Source organism: Acinonyx jubatus, chromosome C1 (assembly GCF_027475565.1).
Source record: "Acinonyx jubatus isolate Ajub_Pintada_27869175 chromosome C1, VMU_Ajub_asm_v1.0, whole genome shotgun sequence".
Taxonomy (NCBI): domain Eukaryota; kingdom Metazoa; phylum Chordata; class Mammalia; order Carnivora; family Felidae; genus Acinonyx; species Acinonyx jubatus.
The window spans coordinates 54,016,718-54,042,262 of NC_069381.1; the positions used below are offsets into that span (position 1 = coordinate 54,016,718).

Below are 25,545 nucleotides of genomic sequence, written 5' to 3' on the forward strand. Positions count from 1 at the left end.
CCCACATAGTCACTTATCTTAACAACTGAAACTACAAGATCCATGGAACTCATAAGTGGCTTTCTGGGACATTTGCCTTGGGTTCCAGGGTGCCACTCCTTGGCTTAAATGTAACATTTAAGCAAGAATTCTGTCCTTGGAATGGTTTTCTTGAGACATCTGGATAGTGTGGTTTATTACATAAAAAGGAACTCCCACATAGAACTATACTTCTCTTAAGTCAAGATTTCCTTTATCTTTTGGCTCTTTGCTCTACTGAAAAATAGTTCATTGTCTGCCTGAGCTTTACCACCCAAAGGGTGAAAATCTCAGTTTCTGTTGAGGTGATTTCCTTGCACTTCCGTGAAATGTTCCATTGAGAGATGCTTGATTGGGCCTGTATTTCTTGGCTTCAAATTAAAAGCTATTATTTCTTTAGTCCCAGGAGTTAATTTTGCAAACATGGCTTTCATTTAGAGCTGTTAATTCAGATAAGCATCCCTAAAGCATTTACTGGCTTCAGCTGATGGAGAAATCACATGAATGAGAACGCCCACCATTCGTCAGTCTGATAACCAGGGAATATAGCAGCTAGAAGCAAAACGGTGTTCCCCATCATTCAACTGTGTCACTAACATCACAGAAATCACCAGTGGCTATCAGGAAATCATGTAACATCTCTGTATCAACATTCTTCCAAGGCATAATTCAATCAACATGTATGTAATCTTTGAGAAAGAATTAATAGCCATTTAATTTTGTTTTCATTGTATATCTTTCATTGCTTTATGTCCTTTGGCATGGGATTTAAATTAGCTGAGAATAATAAAATCTTGAGCATTCAGAGGGGAAAGAACCCAGCCAAATTTCCTCAGAGTAAGTGAGGAAATATATGTAAAACCCTCACACAGGAGCTGGCACACTGTAAATTAGCAGTAAATGTTATTTGCCTCCTGCCTTCCCCAAGTGAGGAAGAAACTGAGAGGTTCAGTGAGTTGCCGAGGGCTATTTATTTAGAAGGTGCCAGAGCCAGGATTAGGATTCCTGTCTTCTGATTCATAGTCCAGTTCTTTCTCCACTGTACTATTCAGGGCTGTAAAATATTATTAACTGCTGTGGCCAAATTATCCTCCCTATTAATATCACCATCTTTAATCCAGGCACATAACTTAGGATTCTTCTATAAGTTAGGAACCACTGGAAACTGGGCGACCAATGGCATTTTCTTCTGGCACTCATGACAGTTTTCTAATTGGCACTCTCATGCCCTGTAAGTAATAATGCAGCTTCCAGAAGTCATTCACTCGTTTAGTTTGGGTTGAGCCTCTTCATTATACCGGATCTTGGGAATAAGTGGTAAACCAAATAAACGTGGTTCTTGCCTTTGCAAAGCTTGCACACACAGATGCTTATCTGGATTAACACCTCTAAATAAGAGATTTATTTTCAAAATGAACTCCTGGGACAAGGGAATTTATATAATTTATGTCATTTTCAAGAAGACATTGGGAGAATTGGGTGCCGTGAGTAGCCTAACTGTTAAGAAAGCAAAGATTCCTGGGGTGACTGGGTGGCTCAGTTGGTTGAGCATCTGACTTCAGCTCAGGTCATGATCTCATGGTCTGTGGGTTTGAGCCTCGTGTCGGGCTCTGTGCTGACAGCTCAGAGCCTAGAGCCTGCTTCGGATTCTGTGTCTCCCCCTCTCTCTGCCTCTCCCCCACTCACACTCTATCTCTCTCTGTCTCTCAAAAATGAATAAGCATTAGAAAAACTAAAAAAGAAAGAGATCCCCAAACATTTAGGGTCTCCTAGTTCAATGTCTCCTTTCACAAAAGCCACCCTTGGAACTCAGGAAGATAGGCAAAGTGAAATCATTAAAGACATGTTATTAATCCAATGAATACATATTGAATACCTATATCATAGCAAATATTTTGCCAATTCCAAGGTGACAAAGATGAATGAGATTCAGTCTTTGCTTAAATCTCTTGCAGGTGAGATAGACAAGAAAATAGGAAGTGAGATACAGTCTGAACAGCGTCATGATGGGGCAAATGTAGCAAACCGTAGGTAGCATAGACAGTGACTACTCCCACTGGGAAAGGCTTAGCTGAGGAAGTGGTACCTGAGGGGATTCCTAGTACAGGGGAAGGAGTTTGCCACTGAAAAAGAAGGAAAAGCATATAAAGCTGAGCAAAACATATGCAGAGGCCCAGTGACACAAGTGTATGCTGTGTTTGTGCAACTGTGGGTAGTATGTAGAACCAAAACTGTAGAGGAAAAGGAAACCAGATAAAACATTCTCTTGGTATTTGGCTCCTCAGATGATTTTTACATCAACGGTTCATTCAATTGACATTTCACCAATATTTATGGAGTTCCCACTATTTGTGTGGCAGGTTGGTGGGTCCTACAGAGGCTATATGGAAAGGAGTCGGCACTGAATCCTCCCCTCAATGGGTCACAGATTTGTGGTGGGGATAATATGCGCCCATATGAGTCGTAACATGAGGAAATAACCTTAAAGGTACAAACAAGGCACCATGGGATATTAGAAGAGGAGTCAATTTTAGCTAACATGATGACATCCTTCACAGAAGATGGCATTTGACCTTCAAAGTTTTGATTCTGACACTGATTCCAATGTGTGGATTTTTTCCCCACACATCCAAGCAAGTTTTCCTTAACATCAGCTGAGTGCCTTACAGTTCAATTCAATTCTGACCTGTCTACTTGGAGATAGCATCAGATCCCACAGGTTGAGGGCTCAGTCCTGTAAGACGACTCGCCACTTCAGACACGGGTTGCAAGTCCAGTTTGCTACCTGTACCTCTGACCCGCCGACTACGGATCAGAGGTTCCCATGACCCCTCTAGCCAGTTTGCTAGACTGGCTCACAGAACTCAGAGAGATATTTTACTTACTAGAATACTGGTTTATTATAAAAGGATATATAATTCAGTAAGAGCCAAATGGAAGAGAGGCATAGGGCAAGGTATGTGGGAAAGGGCAACAAGTCTTCCATTTCTTGGAAGGTGCCCCTTTCCCCAGTCTCCTTGTATTCACCAACCTGGAATGCAAGGAAACACTCCAAACCTAGTCCTTTTGGGTTTTTATGGAGGCTTCATTACATAGCCACGATTGATTAAATCATTGGCCGCTGGTGACTGAACTCAGTCTCCAGCTCCTCTTGTCTCCCCAGAGGTCTGAGGAGGGCTGAAAGTGTCAACCCTCTAATCATGTGGTTGGTTCCCCTGGCAATTAGCCCCCATCCTTAGGTTACCTAGAGACTTTCCATAAGTCTCCTCATTAACATAACACAGGACACTTTTTATATCTCTCTTCACTTACAAAATTCTTAGAGTTTTAGGATCTTGTAATAGGAATGAAGACAAAGATCAAATACAGATTTCTTGCAGCAGCGCCTAGGTAGCTCAGTTGCTTGAGTGTTCGACTCTTGATTTCAGCTCAGGGCATGATCTCACAGTTCTGGGATTGAGCCCTGAGGCATGCTCCACGCTGAGTGTGGAGCCTGCTTAAGATGTTTAAGATTCTCTCTCCTCAAAAAAAAAAAAAAAAAAAGATTCTCTCTCCTCAGTGTGGACCCTGATTAAGATTCTCATTCTCCCTCTGCTCCTCTCCCACTTGCACGCACACTCTCTCTCTAAAATAAATAAATAAATAAATAAATAAATAAATAAACAAACAAACAAACAAGCAAGCATAGATATGTATTTCTTATCATAAATTACAATATCATAGAAAGGTAGGTGATATTTACATGTGTGAATTTGTGTGGGAGAGTTTCCTTTTCAGAGGAATAGTCTGAGCAATATCAAGAAAGGAATAGGACCTGTTCAAGGAAAAATAAGCGATCAAGTCTGGCCTTGTCAAAGTACAAGTTCCTTCTTTCCTTCCTTCCTTCTTTCCTTCTTTCCTTCCTTCCTTCCTTCCTTCCTTCCTTCCTTCCTTCCTTCCTTCCTTCTTCCCTCCCTCCCTCTCCCCCTGCCTCCCTTCCTTCCTTCTTCCCTCCCTGCCTCCCTTCCTCCCTCCCTTCCTTCCTCCCTTCTTTCCTTCCTTCCTTCCTTCCTTCCTTCCTTCCTTCCTTCCTTCCTTTTTTTATTCTTCGTTTCAATAAGTATTTGCTGAGGGCTTAGCATATGAAGGGCCATCCTGGGTTCCAGGGATCCTGTAGTAAACAAGTTGTTCCCTGCCTGCATAAATTTTATATTTAAACTAAGGAGCTCTATACTGAAAACTAATTACTGCCTGTTTAAATTACAATTTTAAAGTGCTGCTAAGGAGAAGTACAAGATACGTGAGATCCAACAGCCAGTCAATGGTTTGAGATGAAATGTCAGGGAGGAATTCTGACAGATAAGCTGGGGAAAGTATGTTGAGGCCAAAGAGCAGAGGACTTTGAATGCTCAGCTAAGGAGTTTGGAATTTTATCTCTTACTTTTCCTGAAAAACAGCCCTCAGTATTACTGCAGGTGTTATCAGCAGATGAAATAGTGGAAAGAGAATGCACTTTGGATTCAGAAAGACAGCATTGCATCTCAACCATGTCAATTACAAACTATGTATGCTCCAGGATGTTTCTTAACCTCTTAACTACTCTGCTTCAGTTTTCTTATCCTTAAAATGAGATGATTATATTCTCAGTGGAAGCTAAGAAGTACCTAGCATGATGTCTAGCAGAAAAAAATTAATCATTGGATGGCAATGACACAGAGGGTTTAAAAGTACCTTGCCTAGGATGACCTAGCCAGTAAATGTTTGGTAAACATGAATCCTTCCCATTAGACTCTGCAGCTGTCACGTCACGTATGCTACCTGGAAGCTAGATGACCCCTAATAGATCACAGATGGATCTGGTGCTCTTAAGAACCTAGAAAGAAAACTTGTGGCCATACCGGTGGGGAGACCCTTTCTTAACAACATCTTTGCAGGCTATTCTCTGTCATTTATAATTTGGCTTCCTCCCCAAACTTGGTTGTAGATCAGAATTCATAGATTTATGTAAAAAATACAGATTCTCAGGCCTCATCCCAGATATGCTGAAATAGACTCTCCAGGGATGGGAAAGGGAATCATATTTTTAATAGCTCCCCAAGTGAGAACATTGCTCATCTATGCTTGAGAACCACTGACTGGCCTAGAGTCCCACTCCCTTGCTTGTTGCTAATATGCTATTGCTCTTTAGTGGGCCAGACAGCCCTCTATTCTAACAGTTCTGAAAATGGGCCCCCTGGACTGGCAGCATCAGCGCCATGAGTGATCTTTTAGAAATGCACACTCTCCAGCTCATCCCAGGCCAGTTGCTCAAAGACCCTGGGGTTGGGTTCAGTGGGGGTCTTGGTAAGCCCTCTAGGTGATTTCTGATGACCCTAAAGTGTGAGGGCTACTGCTCTATACTATTTGGGCAGGCTCTTCTGTAATGCACTGGGTAGAAGTTCTGCAAAGCATGAAAAGGTTGGTAAGACCAGCAAAATTGGGCGGTAGGGTTGAGAAATAAACAAGGAAGAAAAACAAAAAAGAAAAGGAGGAGCCCCAGTACTCCTGGAGCACAAGTTTGTTTGCTCCTTTCATTGGACTCTTAACATCAGCAGGCTTGTTACAATGTAGAATAATGCCAGGTTCCTCTGTGAAAGACCACACCTTATGTTAAGCAACCTGGATTCCTGTTGTGTGTCTTTTGGCGACTGACTTCACGTCTCTGGGTCTCAGTTTCCTGAAGTGCAAAAGGGAGGCCCATACTGATTGGTCTCTCAGGACCCCTTTGTCTGGCATAACTTTCTACCACACTACCAAAGGAATTGGGATCCACTCTGACATTTGGTGTTATTCCTGAGCAAGCCTATTGTCTGAGGGCCTTTTGGAACTGTGAAACCTAAAACAGAGGGGCTGGTTAGGGACCTGGAGTAAACGACTTCCTTCCCGAAGAGTTGGAGCATCCAGGAGGCTGTGCGTGGGGAAATTCCGGGCCATCTGGATGTCAGAGGATTGCAGTCATCCACCAGTGTTACAGGAGCCTGCCTTCCGGAGACAGCATGATGTCATTTGATAGCTCATTATGACCTGGGAAACTCTTCAGTGATCATGGGCTGGGGTGAGGTGTGGGGATGTGGGGGGGAGGGGAACATGGGGGTGATAGTGATACAAAGACTCAGGCCTTCTTTTCTGTCTCCACAGGAGGTCCCCAGCTGCTGCTAGTCAGCCACCTGTCTCCAGAGTAAACCTGCAAGGTAAGCACCATCATGAGGCCTAAGTCCGTGTTTCAGAATCATAACACGTGTCATTTGTTCAGCAGCTGTTTTAGAATGATGGCACTTACTTGCATATCAGGGTCCTCCAAAGTCTCTCGGTGACTTTTTTCAAAGATATAGTAGAGTTTTACTTCTTTCCCTGTAAAACCAAATGAAAAGCAGTATTAAACAATTGTCCCATCATGTGCAGGCCTAGGCTTTCAGGGTGCGATGGATGTGTGGTATTGCTGCACCCCAGGAGAGAGACAGAAGGCAGAGCTGCATTGACACTGCAAAGCGACCTCAGCTTGCTGGCCCCGGTGTGCTCAGGAGAGCTAACTTCAAAGACCGTCAGGGGCCCCCTGGTTGGCCCCACAGAGCATATTAGTGGTTTTCCTCTTAGCGTCAACTATAGGTCCCACTTGAGTCTACATCCTTTCCAGGTGTGAAACCAAAGGCTGTTCCAGGTCACAAATCATTTCCCTTGGAGGTCATCCAACTTTGTTCCTCAGATGTGTGTGTGTGTGTGTATGTGTGTGTGTGTTTAAGAAACCTAACCTCTCATCTTTAAGTGCTGTGCATATGCTTTCCATGCAGAGTTGAAAGCTATGTAGGGGAGGGGCTACCCTGAAGGAACACCAGGGAGATGGATTGAACATAAACTGTATGTGACAAAAGATGCAACCAGTTATGTGGCATTGTTTCCAAGTCCAAAATGGAGTTTCCCCCTTGAATCTACCCCCACTAGTGTAGCGGTAGGCCTGAGTAAAACCACAGGAGAAACGAGTAAGTTGAGCTCTATTGAGATTGCCTGACACCAAACAGCACTGCCTGGTACACTTCTCTGTTTCCAGCTTCGGTATTCCCTTTGCTTTATACTTAACCATCTTCCTTCCTTGCATGTAGTGTCTCTGGCTGGCATCACAGCCACGTGAATAACGGACATAATACAGAAGCCCACCTTCTAAAGAAAGGAACAAAAACATAGGTTCCATTGACTCCTTGGCTTCTGAAGTATTTATAGTACACACCTTTAAACCTATTTTTATTAGAAAAAGACTGAGAACAAGAATAAAAGTGAAAGGAAGATATTAAGTAAAGGTAAATTTGCCTCTAGAGCCCCATGGTATGAAATGGAGAGAAGAAAATAGTGCTCTGTCCAGGGGCTTCAAAAACCTGCTGTGCTGATGTACCGTTTCCTTTAGAAGTTTGATAAAAGGAAACTCCATAGAGGGTTTTACCATATAACTGGTGTTACGTAGTCAGCGATCAAAGGAGGTGGTTTTGAAACTCCTTTATCATTTCATCATATTAGCCTACCAGTGAGACACCTTTGCTCATATTTCTGTTCGCCAAATTCGCTCCAAAGCCTTTGACAGCAATTCGAATATTTAAACTGTTTTCTTTTTTTTTTTTTGTAATAAATACTGACACACATTCAGAGAATCCGTGATATTTATGGCTCTATAAATTAGCTCATTAGCTAGAGATGTTGCTGGAAAGATCATTTTGTGATTTTTGGCACAGTGACTACAGCTCGGCAGCTAGAGATTCTTTGGCTAAATTCTTTAAAACAATGGAGCAAAGAAATAACAATACCACTTAGGCAATTTGTTTTTGTCTGTCTTTGTGGCAAACTACAAAAATTCTGGCTTTTCGTCGGGAAGAGAATGTAGCGATACCAATTATTACGTAATTATAGGTTTCAAAATCTCCTTAACGCTTAAGCCCAGTCAGAAGAGGAAGGAGGATACACACATCCTGTGTTTTGTTCTTATTATCAGCTTAAATAAGTCAGGCAGATTTTTCCTGGTATTTTAATATTTATCAGCGTGTGACAAAGAGGTGTGTTTAAATAGAAAGTTTAAAAGGGAATGAAAAGTAAGTGGCTCCGAGCAAACCGAATTGAAGGCTGAAGCAGTGCTTTCAAAGATGATTTTTCATGATAATAAGATCAGGTTTTCATTTATCATCAACTCAAGTTGGGCTCATGTATTTCAATTGAGATCTAAGATAACAGATACAAGAAACCCACGATCATTTAAACAGATTTAGCAGCAATCTACTTTGTTAGGAAAGCCTGACTATTCTTGTACAAAGAGCAAGGTATAAGAGAGAGAGGGAGAGACAGAGAGAGAAAGAGAAAAAGCCAAATACTTTTAAGAGGTTTTTTTTTTCATGCATCTAAATGAAGGAAATGCAATTCATTTCAAAAAGATAATTGTCAGAACTCGTGGCTAAATTGGTGCATTGGGTCTTACAAATTGATCACTGACTGAAATTATTCATGGGGGACATAAAAGCAAATCACTTAGTCTTCTGTACCTTTATTTTCACTGTCGAAACAAGGTCATTCTTTTCAGTTCTCATGGTACAACACGAGTTTTCCTCCTCTGCAAAGACATCCCAATATTTTTTTTAAATCAGTGTAATTGCTCCTTTTTCTTTCTTTCTTTTTTTTTTTTTTTTTTTTTGCACTATGGCAACAATTCCATTCTAGATTGTGTTCTAATTCATGGCTTATGGATCTCCTGCAATGGAGCACTTTGAAGTCAGGCGCTGTGCCTTATTCATCCCCTGATTGTTCAAAACTCATTAACATAGCTATTTTCGCCTACTAGGAAGACAGTAAATCTTGATGTGGTCAGTATTGCATAAGTATGTGGGGTTTACTTTAAGAAAAATGTTCATAAATTAAATTTTAGTTATGAATCAATATTTTTATCTCTATAAGTATGAAAAATATTTAACTGTGGTTTTTTTTACTATTAAAAAACATCAGTTATTCCACTGGAATTAAAAAGGTTTTGAAACATACTTTGTAACAGTATATATATGTACATATATATTTGTGGGGTCATACGGGTTTTGACAAAAAGAGTTAAATACAAAAAGTTGGCATTTGGTAAAGTATTGAGAATTTAAAATCCAGAAAGTATAGCAGCATAGAAATGATATACTCCCGATTTAAGGAGAAAGATGCACTAAATCCTGCTGGGGGTGTTGAAAATGCTAATGCTATAGGGGCGCCTGGGTGGCGCAGTCGGTTAAGCGTCGGACTTAAGCCAGGTCACGATCTCGCGGTCCGTGAGTTCGAGCCCTGCGTCAGGCTCTGGGCTGATGGCTCAGAGCCTGGAGCCTGTTTCCGATTCTGTGTCTCCCTCTCTCTCTGCCCCTCCCCCGTTCGTGCTCTGTCTCTCTCTGTCCCAAAAATAAATAAAAGTTGAAAAAACAAATTAAAAAAAAAAAAAGAAAATGCTAATGCTATAAAGTCAGGCAAACATCTTAATTTTTATCATGTTTTGCTTTTTCACAAGTAGGAATTCTAGGCTTTTTCTACATGATGCATGAGGATTGGAACAGAAAGGGAGAAAAATTAGAAGAAAGAGCACTCCAAAACAAAGCAGGGTTCTATCATCTGTACACATTCAACATGGAAACTGGAAGTAATTTTCAGGATTTCAGGCCTCAAAACTATTTCAACTGAAAAAATCAGATAATTGAGGAAAATCAATGTGTGTGCGTGTGTGTGTGTGTGTGTGTGTGTGTGTGTGTGTATGCATGTGCATTAGTGGGTGGGTGACTGTGTGTGTGCATGTGTGTGTAGGATAATTGCCTCACTTTTTCCAACCATCCTATCCCTTGGCTTTGCATGCGTTTCAATAGTGAGTACAGATATGTCGTGGAAAGAATTCCCTGAAAGGATAAATCATCAAGTGTTCACTGCCTTTACCAAATGACTCTTTGCTTTATAAAGGGATTAGGCAAGTATTCCTTTTAATGGCCAGCACCTCCGATTCATATAAATGTGACTTGACCTTTAATATATATCATATATACAACATTTTAGCAGTCAAATTGATGTGTAAAGTGGGATATTCTATATTAATCTTCTAAAATTTAGCAATAAACATGTTGAGCCAGAGCATTGCCAATATAATAGATCGGATGATATGAAGAACAACTTCCCCCCCCCCCCCCAGACCCATGGGTCTTTGGAAATGACAGCATGACTAGAAAATTGCCTGAGGACTTCAAGCCAGACTGCTGCAGACCCAGAGCCTTTCCCAGCCTGGGTCTCCATAGCCTTGGGTGATGGTGGTTTTCAACACCAGCCAATTAGATGTTTTTCAAGAAATGCCTGTATGTGGAGAAATAAGATGTGATATTACAGGACTTTCTGGTATGTCTGAAATAGGTTGGCCTAAGTGAAAAACAGACTTAATTAATTTTTTTCAGTGCTCATGGGAACCCCTTTCTTCTATTATGTGTCCAGGCCATTCTGGGGGAAGAAATGAGTCTTTACTAGTTGATAAAACAGAAGAAGGGTATTTCTGCTAAGAAGCCTATTTCTCAGTATGAGTTCCTCCCATATCTGTGCTTGACTGTAAATATCCCCCGGAAGGTTCATGGGGGTGTGCCAGATGCAGGGTCTGCTTGAGGAGTGGACAAGGGGCTCAGAGAGTTGTCTTGGATTCTAAGAATTTCAAAAAGTCATGACATTGATTGAGTTCTCATTCTTTGCCAGGGCTGCCAGGGCTTAGGATGAGAGACCAACTGTGTGAGCTTGAGTAAAGGGCTCTCTCTCTGAGAACCACAGCAGTGGCCTGAGAGCCGGCCTGTGTCAGATGACTGGAAATGAAGCCTGGCATAAGCAGGACATTTGCTTGGTTTCTACATTAAGCAAGAACTCTGGAACAGGATTACAACACTTAGGGACAAATACGAATAAAATCAATTGTGTTACCAAAGGCTGTGGCCACACAAGATAAAGGAGAGATTGGGGGAGGAGGGCGGATAACAAAAAAAAAAAAAAAAAAAAAAAAAAAGAGAGAGAGAGAGAGGGAGGGAGAGAGAAAGAGAGAAAAGAAGAAGGAGAAGAGGAAAAAAGAAAGGAAAAGAAAAAGAGAAAAAATAGAAATGTCAGATAATTTTTTCATTAGTGTTCTGATTCTCCTGTGGCCTGAATTATTGGGATAATTGCCTTAATGACTCACCTGGAGTGTTTAAACAGCCTGCATACAAAGTGATAGGGCAAATGCACTAGAAAAACCCCAGTAATTCTGGGAATAATTCCCCAGATGGTTGTTTTATAAGAACTCCTTTTGTCTAAAATAGTCCTCTTCTGAACATTTACCCCCAGAGCATCAACATTGAGCTATTTATATTGATCTGCAATTATTTCATATACGTCTAAAATTAAGTGTGGGTAGTTGCAAAAACATTGACAAGTCAACTAAAGTGTGAAGAGTTAAAATGTTACCCTTGAGCAAACACTGCCAAAAATAAAGCCCTGCCCATTAATGGCTATTTCACCAGTTCAAAATTAATTTCTAAATTTAGTGTGACCATTTCTTCATATTAAATGGAACCAATGAAACCTGCAACATCTAATCTCTCACTTGCGGCCTAAAGACTTGAGTTCGTTCCGGGATGACTCCACTTCATGTTTTTGTACTGCTGAGAAACACCATCCACCCACCCACCCCTGAAAGTTGGAATCATGCATGTTAGTAAGTATTTCAGTTATGCTATTGACGTCAATGGAGTCATTAAATAGATTGCTGGCCCTCCCAGAGGCAAATCACTGCCAGGGACCTAGATACAGACACGTTTTTTACAAAGACAACCATCAGGTTTTGCTATAGCAGTAAGCCAGAGAAAGGGAGAAGTTTATACTGTAGCAGACCTATCTCCAAACACAGTTTATTTTTTTCTTTTCCATTTTAGTTCCGGCCTTTCTTTCTCTTTGGTTACAGTAGGCTCAGGCGATGCCCAGATATTGCGGCCTCCGTGTTTTGTGTGCGAAAGCATCTCCTGTAATTGAGACCGTAAATAAAGGGTGGCACGCAACTTTTGCAAACATGTCTCACCTTTAGCTGTACACAGCCTATCTTGGTGTTTATTTGGTGGCATAAATTGTCCGGGCAAACCACTATTGTCCGCCAGTAAGGCTGGGTCTGATATATAGTTCCCTGAATAAACAGTTTCTTCTGAACACACACACATATACACGCACGCTCAGTTTTGTCCTCTCTGCCCCTTCTTTGCGGCTTCTAGCTATAGCCGTCCATTTATGAATCAACCTTTATGCAGCCTGCACTGTGCTGCGGGCTGGGGCTCCTAAGCAAAGGGTGGAGGAGGAGGCTAGGAAGAAAGATTCACTTCTCAGCTGCCTCATCTGCAGAGCCGCCGCAGGAGACAAGAGGCTGCCCACGTGCCTGTGTCCTCCCAAACCCCAGCTGCTGCCTACCTCAAGCCTGGTCATGCAGCTCCCAGGCGTGTGGGAGAGAGCCCTTCAGGAAACATCTGTCTCCTTCTGGGTATTTTTGACAGCTCTATTTACCTGGACAGTCCCGGTTGTCAGAGCCAAAGATTCACCTCACACCTGGACTCTTCTGCCTCATAGGCTCAGAGTCAGGGAGCCACGTAGAGCAGACAGCTTTCTTCGGGTCTGGTCCTCTGAATCCACCATGTTGGCTTTAGCACCTGTCTCCCTCACAACCCAACCCCCCGCCCCCCATGCTTCCTTACTCCAGCACTGCCCTACTTGCTTATCAGTTAGTATGCATCTAAATGCCAGACATCTGACCACTCCTGGTAACTTGGGAGGTAAATCGGGAGGCCCAGCTCCATCCCCCCTCCACCATTGCTCCTTATTCTCTATTCCTGGCTTTGAATAGTGGCTTCACCATCTATCCTTTATCTCTGTCTTCACCTCGGACAGCCACTGCTTGCAGCCTTTTCTGTAATCATGCCCCCTCCTTTCTTCCCCACCCCCCTCTTCCTTAGTTCAGTGCTTCATCCTCCCATACCTAAACCGCCACGGCGGTCCTCCCACTTAGTTTATTGTCCTCAGTCCTTCCCCTCACTCTTTCCCCTCACTGCAACCCACCCTCCATTCTGGTACTAGAACTATTCTTCTAAAACCAGTCTTAAATTATTTCCTTAGTTGGCTATGCTTTGCCTTCAAGTGGATCCCCACTTCTTACCAATTCCTCCATAATTTGCTCCTAATTCCTTCTCTGTCCTCATCTTTTACTTTAACCCCTGCCCTCATGCACAGCTGATGGCTGAGGTGCCCTGAACATACTATCCCTCAAATATGCCAGGCTCTTCTTGCCTTTCTACCTTTGTACATACACTCCTTCTGTCTGGGCTGCCTTTTCCCAAAAATATTACTCACATATTCAGCTCAGGGATACTCTCACATTGTCAGGTGAACAACTTCTTTCCACTCGCTGATTCTTGGATTCTGGAGTCAGGATTAAACTAAATACATAGTCTCAAACCAGACCCTGATGTATAGTACATGCTTAGTAAATACTAATTCTTTTACACATTTCCATCTGGAAAGTACATCCTCTTTCCTTCAAGATTCAGCATATGTACCATCTTCTGTATGTGCTCCCTGCAACTCATCCAAAATTACTGTCAGTTATTATCTTAATTATTATCTCAAAATCTCATTTGCTGTTCATGTCATATTCTGCTGTATTTATTTATTTGATTTGATTCCCTTTTAAACTAAGACTGTCCCAAGTTCAAGTACTAACCTTTTTTTTTATATATCCCCAACTTATAAAATGTGACCCAGAGCATAGTAAATGCTCAATAAATATTTATGGAATAAACAAATACGAATGAGTATATGCTCATGCCTGAATCAGAAAGGACTAGAAATCTCATATTTGGCTTGTCTAAATATCTTCTAGCTCTTGGGCATTTACGCAATGCTGACATTCCTGACTAATGTTGACTACGTGTGACTTTTCTCCCCTTAAAGTAAGCTCTTTATTATCCATTACTTCAGGAAGAAGTGGCAGGGTTAAATACAATTTAAAAAAAACAACTAAATGTGACTGGCCTGTGACTCTGTGTTGTATACACTTGGTGCCTAGCACAGTGCCTGGCACAAAGCAGGTATTCAATTAGTATATTGAATTGAATTGGGCTGGGAATCCCTGGGTCAATACTTTAGACAAGTTATTTCTCTAAGACTCAGCATTCTTGTCTGGAAAGTGGGTATATTAATATTCTATCTTGTAAGATTGCTAGGAGGGCTAAATGACAAAAGCTATGTGTGTAGTGGTTAAAAGTGAAGACTCCAGAACCAAGCTGCCCCTTGCGAATCCCAGCTGCATTAGTGTGTGACCTTGGGACCAATTACTTAACCTCTCCATGTCCCAATCACCCCGTCTCCAAAATTGGGATGGAAATTTTACATACCTTGTATGTTGGTTGTAAGGATTAAACGTGTAAACATACAAAAAGCACTTAGAATAGCTCCTGACAAGTGTCAATAGTAGTATCATTTTATTAAACATGTTATGCAACATGTTTCCCATAGCACCAAGCACATAGCAGGCCGTCAGCATGTCACAGCTAAGAGGCCAGGCCTGCTGGCCTAAGTAGGGAACCAAAACAGAAAGCCTTGTTCAGATCTGTCTCAAAGGTTCCAATCTACTTCCCTCCTATAGGAATACAGTCTAGAAGCAAGCTTTCTTTGAAGTTTAAGATTTGTTTCCCTTAAAACCATAAAAGCCTGCTAATCTGGAAATAGATTTGGAGCCGAAGGTAGCCACTATACGAGAGTGGCTCTTTCTCTTAACAGATTGCAGAGAATGGTCAGCTGGGATTCTGATAAACTGGATCTTAGCTAACTGAGACTTTTCTCTTGCTAAAATGAAGCCGGAGAGGACTTCGCTTTGTAAGATCGATTAATTGCAGCTGTACACTCATTACAGTTGTATTTAAATACAATATTCAGGGCTTAGTGCACACCTGGACAGGCACAGGCTTTTCAGCCCAGGGCGTTCAGCAGAGAACACCAACCGGAGCTTCCCTTTGGCGAGAAAACTAAACCTCCTGGCAGAGTCCAGCTAGGGGAGGGCTTTGACTATTTTTGGAAAGACTCTTCTGCCCTGTCTCAGTTACTTCTGAGAATGGGAAGACCCCCTCGTACCCCCTATACCCCTTTCTCTTCTCTTTATTGGGGGTGGGAGGAGGTAGGTAAGAAGGAGGTCAGGGTTGGCCTAGAGCAGAATGAACATGGATGTTGGGAAACAAAGGAGGCAGGAAGAGGATCTTCTAACTTCTCTGTTTTCTCCAGCCTGCATCCTCAAGACCACATGATCCTGGGGGCAGGGTGAATTCTGCTTGCTTGCTTCTGATCATCCGCTGGCCAGCACTTTATGGAGTTGCCTTTAGCACTATTCTCGGAATCCAGGAGCATTTCAGGGAAGTCTTTCACCCAAGAGAAGAGAAAAAAAGCAGGGACTGTCCCCCTGAAACAGAGAACAGGCGAGAGAACTCACTGGATCTTTTTTCTTAGTTTATTGTCTTGACTTGCTCCCAACCGGAGCTGTTGACAAGTACCAAAAGTCACCCCTCGGAGTTTTGTATACTTTTCCTACCTCCTCTTTGGCTGTGTCCATGGTGTGAGTTGGGGCCATCACGATTATCCATGGAGGCAGCCAGGTCAGATAATGCAGTGTTGCCCCTATGCCCTCAGCTATGCTTTGACTTCAAATTTCCAGAGTGTAGTCTGGTTAATACTACCTGCCTAGCAAACTGTATAATTTGCAAATCCCACCTGCCTGCCTCTGATGGCAGGAGAGGAAAGGAGCTAGCAGTTATTCAACTCCTCTTATGTGCCAGGCACTGGGCTAGGCCCTCTGCGTACATTATCTTACCTAATTCTCAGAAGTGAAGTGTTCTGCAGATTATTGTCTGATTTTACAGGTTTAGAAAAGGAGGCTCAGGGAATACATGGGGTCTACTCAAGACCACATAGTTAGTCAGTGACAAAATCGGAACTGAAACCTAGATCTGTATTTCTTGAAAACGCATGCTCTTTCCTCTAGTCTAGACCACGCTGTCCCTGCCCCCACCCCATTGTCAACCTCGGAAGTTGTAACTGACAGAAAGGGGGATGGTGAGGATTTCACAACAAGAGAGCAAACAAATATACTGAACTATCTACAGCTTTAATAATTACTATGAAATAATCTCCTTTAATTCCTTTGTTATCTCTCCGTTTTATTGTAATAAAAAATGTGCAAGTCTTGAGAGAAATGTCTGATACATGTCCATTATTCATTTATTAATTTATTTTGTAAATGTTTATCAGATGCCTACCGTATAAGAAACATCGTGTTAGACCCTGGAGATATAGTAATGGGGAAGAGAATGAATTTAGAGCCTGACCTTGTGGACCTTACAGCCCAGGAAATATTAATTAAATAAACACATGATTACATGTTTGATCACTATAGTGAAGAAAAGTACAAAATACTATAATATTGTCTCACCTGTAAAAATGGGAATAATACTACTACCTACCATTAGGATTGTTGTAATATCTAAATAGGCTATTATGTGTAAAGCATTTAGAATACTGTCTGGCATCCAGTATTAGTTAATGTTTGCTCTAATTATTATTATCACTAGTTATTGGGATTAATGTAAATTAGGAAACAGAGAAGGCCTTTATGAATAATCTTGAACTTGAGACCTACACATTGAGCAGGAGCTGGGTGGGCAGAGACAGTAACTAATACCTCAGAGGTGCTACAGACTGAGATCTGGATCGACAGGGTGGCAGTGAGGGTCAAGACCAAAGAAGCTGAGAGAGGCCAGTCGAGCAGAGCATTTGTAGGCCACGGTGAAACGTGTAGATCTTATACTAAATTACATGGGGTGCCGTTAAGGAATTTTGAAAAGATTGACATGATCTGATTCAAACACAGCACTTTTCCCTGAGCCGCAAATCTGGGTTGCTGGTACCCCCTGTGTGCCCCCGCGGTACGTGTGCTTTCTCTGGTGCCTTCCTCAGCACCTGCCCCTTCCATCTATCTTCATGGCTAGGCAGGCAAGCTCCGGATCCAGATTGGCTGAGTTTAATTGTGGTTCTGTTCCTTTCTTTCTGTACGAGTATAGACAAGTAATTCAACATCTCTGAGCCTTTATTTCCTCCTGTGTACAATGAGGACAACAATAGGACCTTCAGCAAAAATTATTGTGGGAGCTAAATTAACATATGTAAAGGATTTAGCACAATGCGGCACACAGAAAGTATTAAATAAATATTGATATTTTTAATGTATTGTAACTGCCTATTTTCTTGATTACTTATACCTTTAGATTGTGTACTCAGTGCCTGGCACAGGGCAGGTGCTGAAAAAATATTTATTGAAAAACATCATTGAAAAGAGTGACAATGAAAGAGAGGTAGTACAATGAACTGTAAGTAAAAGAAGAGATGGGAATGCAAGCTGGTGCAGCCACTCTGGAAAACAGTATGGAGGTTCCTCAAAAAACTAGAAATAGAACTACCCTACGACCCAGAAATTGCACTGCTAGGCATTTATCCAAGGGATACAGGTGTGCTGTTTTGAAGGGACACATGCACCCCCATGCTTATAGCAGCACTATCAACAATAGCCAAAGTATGGAAAGAGCCCAAATGTCCACCAATGGATGAATGGATAAAGAAGATGTAATATATATATATATATATATATATATATATATATATATATACACACACACACACACACACACACAATGGAGTATTACTCGGCAATCCAAAAGAATGAAATCTTGCCATTTGCAACTATGTGGATGGAACTGGAGGGTATTATGCTAAGTGAAATTAGTCAGAGAAAGACACAAATCATATGACTTCACTTATATGAATAGTTTAAGAGACAAAACAGATGAACATAAGGGAAGGGAAACAAAAATAATATGGGGACAGGGAGGGGGACAAAACAGAAGAGACTCATAAATATGGAGAACAAACTGAGGGTTATGGGAGGGGTTGTGGGAGGGGGGATGGGCTAAATGGGTAAGGGGCATTAAGGAATCTACTCCTGAAATCATTGTTGCACTATATGCTAACTAATTTGGATATAAATTAAAAAAAAATAAAAAATTAAATTAAATTAAACTTAAAAAAAGAAAAAAAATAATATTCAACCTCCAGTAATGTAGTAATCATACTACTATATCTATAGCAATTTCCCAAAGAAACACCTCTGTGGTATATGAAATGTACAGGTTGATGTTCATTTCAATAACTTTGTTAAACAAAATAAATACTGAATAAAAATATATATTAGCAATGTGTGGATAAAAAAAAAAGAAGAAGAAGAGAAATATTGCTGACCTAATCATGGAAAAATGGACTTCCTTGAGTCAGGGGTAGATCTGATAAGGAGGAATTTGCTTATGGGGTTAGAGAAACTGAATGACTGCAGCTGCCCAGTTGTCCAGCTTTGGGGAACTTGAATCAACGTCCATGGGACAAAACTATGTTTCAAGATCTCTGCTGCCTATCTGGATTGCCATCTGCACACAAAGAAAATTGGGTTGCATTCTCTTAAGCTACATGACTATCTCTCTGGAAAGCAAAGGTGAAACCTCCAGAGTTCTCCATTTGTGGGCTTTGGAGGACAGTCCCTCCGACCAAGAGCACAACCCTGTGACTTCCTTTTCGTCCCTGCACTGTTAACAGAGGCTCAGTTCCTTGAAGCAAACCTACACCTTCAGTGTGGTGCATAGCCTTGGGAGAGACTTCTTGTGGGTTTGCACAGCTGGGAAGCCTTGGACATTCAGTGGCGAAAACCGCTCTACATCTCCAAGGAGAGTACCTGTCCTGACAAACAGTGATCCTTCAGATCTGTAGTGTGCCATTATCCATTATGTAGTGTTTTCCATTATTCCTTCATCTGTTATTGCAAATTTAAGCAGTCTATCTCTCTTTACCTGCAGATCATTTCTAGGCTTCCCTCTGATTTGCTGTTTGCTCCATGCCCCTCACACTTCCAAACCACCTTCTCTATAGGCCTCTTAATCTGACTCAAAAACTTACTTATGGAAAGCCTCCTACAATTAGTCTTGCCTTTTTGTAGTAATTGCCCACTCTCTATGTACTGTATTGGAATATGCATGTCCTGCATTGATTTTTAAAGGCGTCACAGTTCTTTATGCCATCGGCATATGTTCATCCATTTGTTTAGGCTTTTTTGTATTCCTTAAGTGAAAACATTTGTGTTGTGGCCTGCTACCAAGTAGGAGGGGAAGGGAAGTACTAACTTGACTAAAACTCAGAATCTGATCCTGAGTTTGCACCATATGGAAATAAGATTATAGAGAAAAAGCTACCTAAGGATATTGACCATATCACTCACGATTCTCCAAAGAAACAGAACCGGTATGAGAATACACACACACACACACACACACACACACACCCACCCAAGGGTTTGGCTCTTGTGATTGTGGGGGCTGGCTAATTTGAATTCCATAGAGCAGAATGGAAACCCAAGCAGGAGTTAATTCTGCAGTCTTGAGGCAGAATCTGTTCTTTTCTGAGAAACTTGTTTTGATCTTAGAACTTCAACTGATTGGGTGAGTCCCACCAACATTATCAAAGGTAACCACTTTTTTTTCTCTTTTTTTTTAAATTTTTTTTAACGTTTATTTATTTTTGAGACAGAGAGAGACAGAGCATGAAACAGGGGAGGGGGAGAGAGAGAGGGAGACACAGAATCTGAAACAGGCTCCAGGCTCTGAGCGGTCAGCACAGAGCCCGACGCGGGGCTCAAACTCACGGAACGTGAGATCATGACCTGAGCCGAAGTCGGACGCTTAACTGACCAAGCCACCCAGGCGCCCCAAAGGTAACCACTTTTACTTAAAATCCATTGATTGTATATCAGACCCACATCTACCAAATATCTTCACAACACCTAGATCAGTATTGTGTTAATGCCAGGTACTATTGGCTAGCCAAGCTGACACATAAATCCTCAAAAAGGAGCAACCAGCAAATAAAGAAGCCTATCCTGGGTATCAGACCAGAATCATGCCCAACTCTATGCAAATAAAAAAAAATAAGATTCAGGAAACTAAAAATCTTTATATTCCTTCTGACTAGTTGATACTTCACTTCAAAACACAGTAAGGTAACCATTCCTCCCAGTTCACAGAATTGTTTCGAAAACCATGTGACAGTTTGAAAGACCACAAGTGCACAGTGTTTGTATTTTGAACACCCCGACAGCCCCCAGCAGTGACGACACACCTACTAAATGTTGGTGCCACCGCAGAGGCTCCACATAATGTCTCGCCATTCGCTCTACTGAGCAGCTGTGAGAGAAAAGAAAATCTTGGACTTCAGCTCCACAAGAATGCCAGTCATTCTGTGCCCCATGTCTGGAGACCACAACCTGTTATGGTAAACCCAATTGGGAGAAATATCTCAAAAAGAGGTTAATTTGGCCGGAAATATCTCAGAGTGAAGTGGGAGTCCTCTTTGTGTAGAGTACTTGTTTCCACAGAAGGGGGCCTGAAACATTCATAGCCTCTTCCACAATTAAGAAATTGGAATGTCAGCCCTAGTCTCCAGGTCACCCTTGAGACTCCTGCTCTCTCAAACATGAATTCCAAAACCTCCTTCTGCCCTTGCTGTCTCTGCATCTTGTGCCCCTGTCACTGAGAAGGCACACCTTCAGGCATGAGGCTTCCAGCCCCTGTGCAGACCACATAGCCCTGTGTTTGCCACAGTTCCAAGCTTCTGCTCTCACCTCTGTATTTCTGCATCTTGGTGGGATCCCCGGGTACTTCAACCATAAGCCACGTAGCTCCTGTAACCACCTCTGGTCTGGAACATCTCAGACCTGTGATCCTGCCTTCAGGGTGCAGTTTCCTCTTCACTCCCATTTACCTTTTGATAAAGAATTGCTCTCAGCAAATAACTAACCTGAACTGACTGTGGATACTTTCTGGCATTTAAGGAACTGGCACCTCAGCTGGTTCTTTTCCCGCAAATCTTGCCTTTCTCCTGGTCTTGAGTCACTGGTTTACTCAAGTTGTAGAAACACTTATCTCTCCCTCCTCTTTTCTCTGCAGCGATGGAATGTGCTCTCCTATTTCATTTTCTAATTTTGTTGGTGTGATTGCTTATTACCTCCTACTCCTCAAGTTTCTGTGGAGGGAGTCACTCCAATTTTTAGAGGGAACACTGTTGGAGAAACATTCCCTTTTCACCATTCTGTGTTGCTAGGGCAAAGGGCGAAGGTAGGTTACAGTGGGTAGAATTTATAGCAGAGACAGTTTTTGCCTCAGCAAACCATTTAGCCCAATAGAAAATTGGCAGAAAATGGAATGTGTTTCCCTAGGAATTGGTTTATTCTGCATGCCCTTCTGGAAGAGCACATCTAGATAGGTGTAGAAAGTTTAACATGGGAGTCTCTTACTCAGAAGAAGGGCAGACTCAGCCAATTCTGAGCTTTCCCCTGCTTTATGAGTGTATACAATAGAACAGTGCTTTGACAAATCAGTTGCAACACTATACTGTCCCCAAAGTCTTTTCTTTGTTTCCAAAGAATTCACTCTAAAACACTTGTTTTATCTCCAAAGCATGAGGGAGAAGTGTTAATGTAATAGTAAACCCCTGCTAAGTATGAGCTCTTTTCTTCATCAGCAACCCTTAATGAAGCCATTATTATCTCACTTTTTAAACCAATGAAACCATCTCCAATGAGGGTAGCTACTAATATAAAGACACCAGGTGGTAAGTGAAAGAGCTACAATTTGAACCCTGGCTTGTTTGGCTCCAAAGAGACTTGGCACTAGTCCTCTGTGGGATCAAGTGAGTCCTAGTGCTATAGGGGAGGCCCACACAGGTACCTGTCTTCAAGGTACATACCCCCTGGAAATGATGTTTACACCTGCTTCTCCAATCATACTCTGTGTTCTCTGGATGACGCCTTCCTTTTCCTGTGCTACATTTAATCTACTTTTTCTCCAGATCCTAGAACTATAGAGAATTTAGAAGAAAAGGGGCTTCAAGCCCTTATTTCCCTTCAGGGAAATAACTGAGCCAACAGGGAGGTGATATAGTGTATTTTTGTCTTCTGGGAATAAGCCCTCTTCACCGAAAGGTATTTCTTTTGGGTATTGAGTAGGACATCCGGTCAGCGAAAGAAGGCAAGGGAGAATTTTTAGGACATAGAGCAGTGGGAGACTTATCTCCAGAGCATTACTCACTGCTTAAAAGATACCCTAGTCTCTGACGTCACAAGGAGAGAGAGTTAGATTTCAGATCTGTGGTGAAACTGGGGTGTGCCTCTCTTGAACACAAGGAGGCAGCTGTCCAATTCCAGACTGGCTCTGGAAAGTCCCGTTTTGAATAATTTGCTTCTGATGGTGTTTTGTTCAACTTCCTTACCTCAAATGAAACTCTGTGACTTAAACGAAAGAGCACTGGGCTGGAACTCAGGAAACTAAATTTTAGTACCAGTACCAACCAGATGTGTGACCTGGGGTAAATCTTTTAACCTCAGACTTAGTCATCTTTATTTTGAATTACTTTGAATCTTTGAGTCTAGAGTCCAATCTTACAGACCCTTCAAATTTCTAAAATGGCCCTTGGCCCAGAAATAGTAGTGTGTGGGTATTGGGGTGGATAATTTTTTGTCAGAGAAGAAATAGCCCCTAAGCTAGTTACTGGGGAATCTGGAGTTCAAGTCCAGTTCTCTGGTCTGGCACCCAAACCTGTGCCTCTTCCACCTCTCCCTGCCCTGACATTAGGCCATATTATTCTTGCATAACACTGCGTACCTTTATGTTTGTCCTAATCCCTGTCAGCATTGTGGTTGGCACAGTGCAGTAGCACATAGTCATTGAGTGGTTATGAGTGCTGGGGAAACAGAAATAAAGGGGACATAGCTTTATGTCCCCTCATCTCAGCTTAGAAGCATTCTCATGGCGACTTTCTGGAGCCAGACTGCCTGGGTCCCAGTTCTACTACTTATTAGGCTAATTATTTTTTAACCCTTCTCTAAACCTCAGGTTCTTCATCCTCATTGTCTCATCTTGAATACCTTGCTCTTAGAGTTATTATGAAAATTAAATGAGTTGTTTCATATGGAACACTTGAAATAGTGCCAGTCATAGAGGAACGACTAAATACATAGTTGTTGTTATTGTTACAACTGTATAGGTTTATTAGCTCCTTTATGCCAGGAGTCTTAGAAGGTTCCAACAGGGTCTTGTTTACTGACATGTGATAAATGTTTATTGGATCCAATTATTCAAGTAGTTACAGTACCTGTACTATGTGCAAAGCCCTCTTTTGGATCCTTGTTAGAGTCTGACAACTTACTTAGGAAAAGTCACCAGGTTTTAGAGCTTAGATAATTTGCAAAATATTTCTCTTCATTCCTCTTTTTTTGTGGGTGGCCTTTGCTTAGAAAGAGTTAAAGGAAGGAACTGGGAAGAAAATGTTCTACATATATACTTAATTGACTTATTCAGGTGAGCCATCTGGAGGAAGTGGAATTAATAGTAGGCCAATGGGACGATTAGAATCTTTTTTAAAGAAGAAACCTCTTTTAGAACTCTGATGTCAGACAAAAGAGTATTACCTACTTTTAATGGGTTATCTGTGTCAGAGATGGCAGCTTATTCTCTCATTCACTAACCCTCTCATTCATTCATTCAGCACCGAGTGCGTACTCACCATTGCATGAATCAGGCACTGTGCTGGGCAATGGGTATACAGAAATGGATAAGACACAGTTTCCTCTCTGGAGGAGCTCACAGTCTTGGGGTAGACAGATATAAGTGAATATACAATACAGTGTGATAAGAAGTTCGTGCTAAAGCACAGATAAAGTGCTCTAGATACACAGAGGAGGGCAGGTGGTGAGGAACAGGATTCCACCCTAGGTAACAAATAACACTGTGTTGCTATACATGGGAATTTTACAAATGAGCTTTTGTTGAATTCTTAAAAAATTAGTACTTCTCATAGCTAGGTCATTTATTACACAGCTGAGGTTTTGGGGGGGGTTCCTCTCTTTTTCAGTCATTTCAGCTTAAGTCAGTGTGTTCGTTGAGTACCTATTATAACTAAGTGTACTAGGAAAATACAGGTTAATTTTAACAAGAGTCAGTAGGTTGAGGAAGTAGGAAGGTATAGGAGGGATGGCTTGAACTCTGTCATGAAGGATAGGTAAGAGTTCATAAGGCAAAAGTGAGAAATACTATTCAGGAACTTGCATCATGCTCCAACAAAGGTAGAGGGGCCCAACACGTGTGGGCTGAGTTTTTGGATTGAATGTCATCCTGGGGGATTCGTGAAGGGAGGATAGAGTGGGTGTGTAGTGGGAAATTAGGCAGGAAAGATCAGTGGGAAAATAATAGGAGGCTGTGTATACCTAATACACAAATCAAGATTTTATTTCATGTGCAGTGAGGACTCACCGGTATTTGTTCCGCAGGGGAGTGCATCAGTAGAGCTGTGCTCCTCAAGAGACACTTGGTATAGTATCAGCTATGGTGGCAGGAGACAGTTCCAGGCTCGCAGTCAGAAAACATGAAAGAGAACTCCAGTTTGCCCATCAATTCGCTGTGTGGTCTTGAGTGAGTTGGTAACCCTTTCTGAGCTTTATTTTAGCCTCTTCATCCACACAGTAAGCACATAGAAGCTTCCCCAGGAGAGTAGCAGCAACAACCACAACAGCAATTTTCATTGATCATCCTTTCCAAGGGCATTGGGCAAGGCCATTTCTGTGTAACGTTTAAGCCTCAGGCAATTCTGTGAGTTCTTAAGACATTAAACATAAGTTTACCATATGGCCTACCACCACCTCCACTCTTAGGTGTCAACACAAGAAAACTGAAGATGTATATTGGCACCAAGTCTTGAACTGAAGTCTTCTTGGCAACATATAATGGCCAAGAAGTGGAAACAACCTAGCTGTCCATCGCCTGGTGAATGGATAGACAAAAGATGCTATATCCATGCAATGCAATATTATTCAGCAGTGAAAAGGAACAAACTAAGAAGACATGCTACGTATGATATGGATGAATGTCAAACTATTCTTCTCAGTGAGAGGAGCCAGACATGAGATACCATGTAGAGTATGATACCATCAGTTGTATTTTATTTACATGAAATATCCAGGAAAAGCAGAGATATAAAGACAAAAAGTGGGGTAGAGGCTGGAGACAGGCTTAATAGTAAAGGTACATGGAGGATCATACTGGAGTGATGAAAATGTTTTTAAGCTGATTTATGGTGACGGTTGCCTGAGTTAGTAAATCTGCAAAAAATCATTGAATTTTACACTTGAAAAGGTGAAGTATATTTATGCAAAATAAGCCTCACTAAAGTTATTTGAAAAACAGAAAGAACACTATAAAGGAGGTTCTGTTCTTATTAGCACATTGCAGACAAAGATAAAACATTCCCAAAGCCTCCAGGGAAGAGTAGTAGAGCAATGGATGTATTAACTAA

General features: G+C 41.7%; 1 protein-coding gene across 3 annotated transcripts in view; it reads left to right on the forward strand.

The window, feature by feature from the left end:
- PDE4B (phosphodiesterase 4B) overlaps positions 1–25,545 on the forward strand; it is a 522,088-nt gene that overhangs the window by 409,656 nt on the left and 86,887 nt on the right. For all 3 annotated transcript variants that reach the window (XM_027058961.2, XM_027058960.2, XM_027058962.2), the window contains one exon: positions 6,175–6,227. In XM_027058961.2, the coding sequence (XP_026914762.1) occupies positions 6,175–6,227 (53 nt within the window). The remainder of the gene's footprint in view (positions 1–6,174; positions 6,228–25,545) is intronic.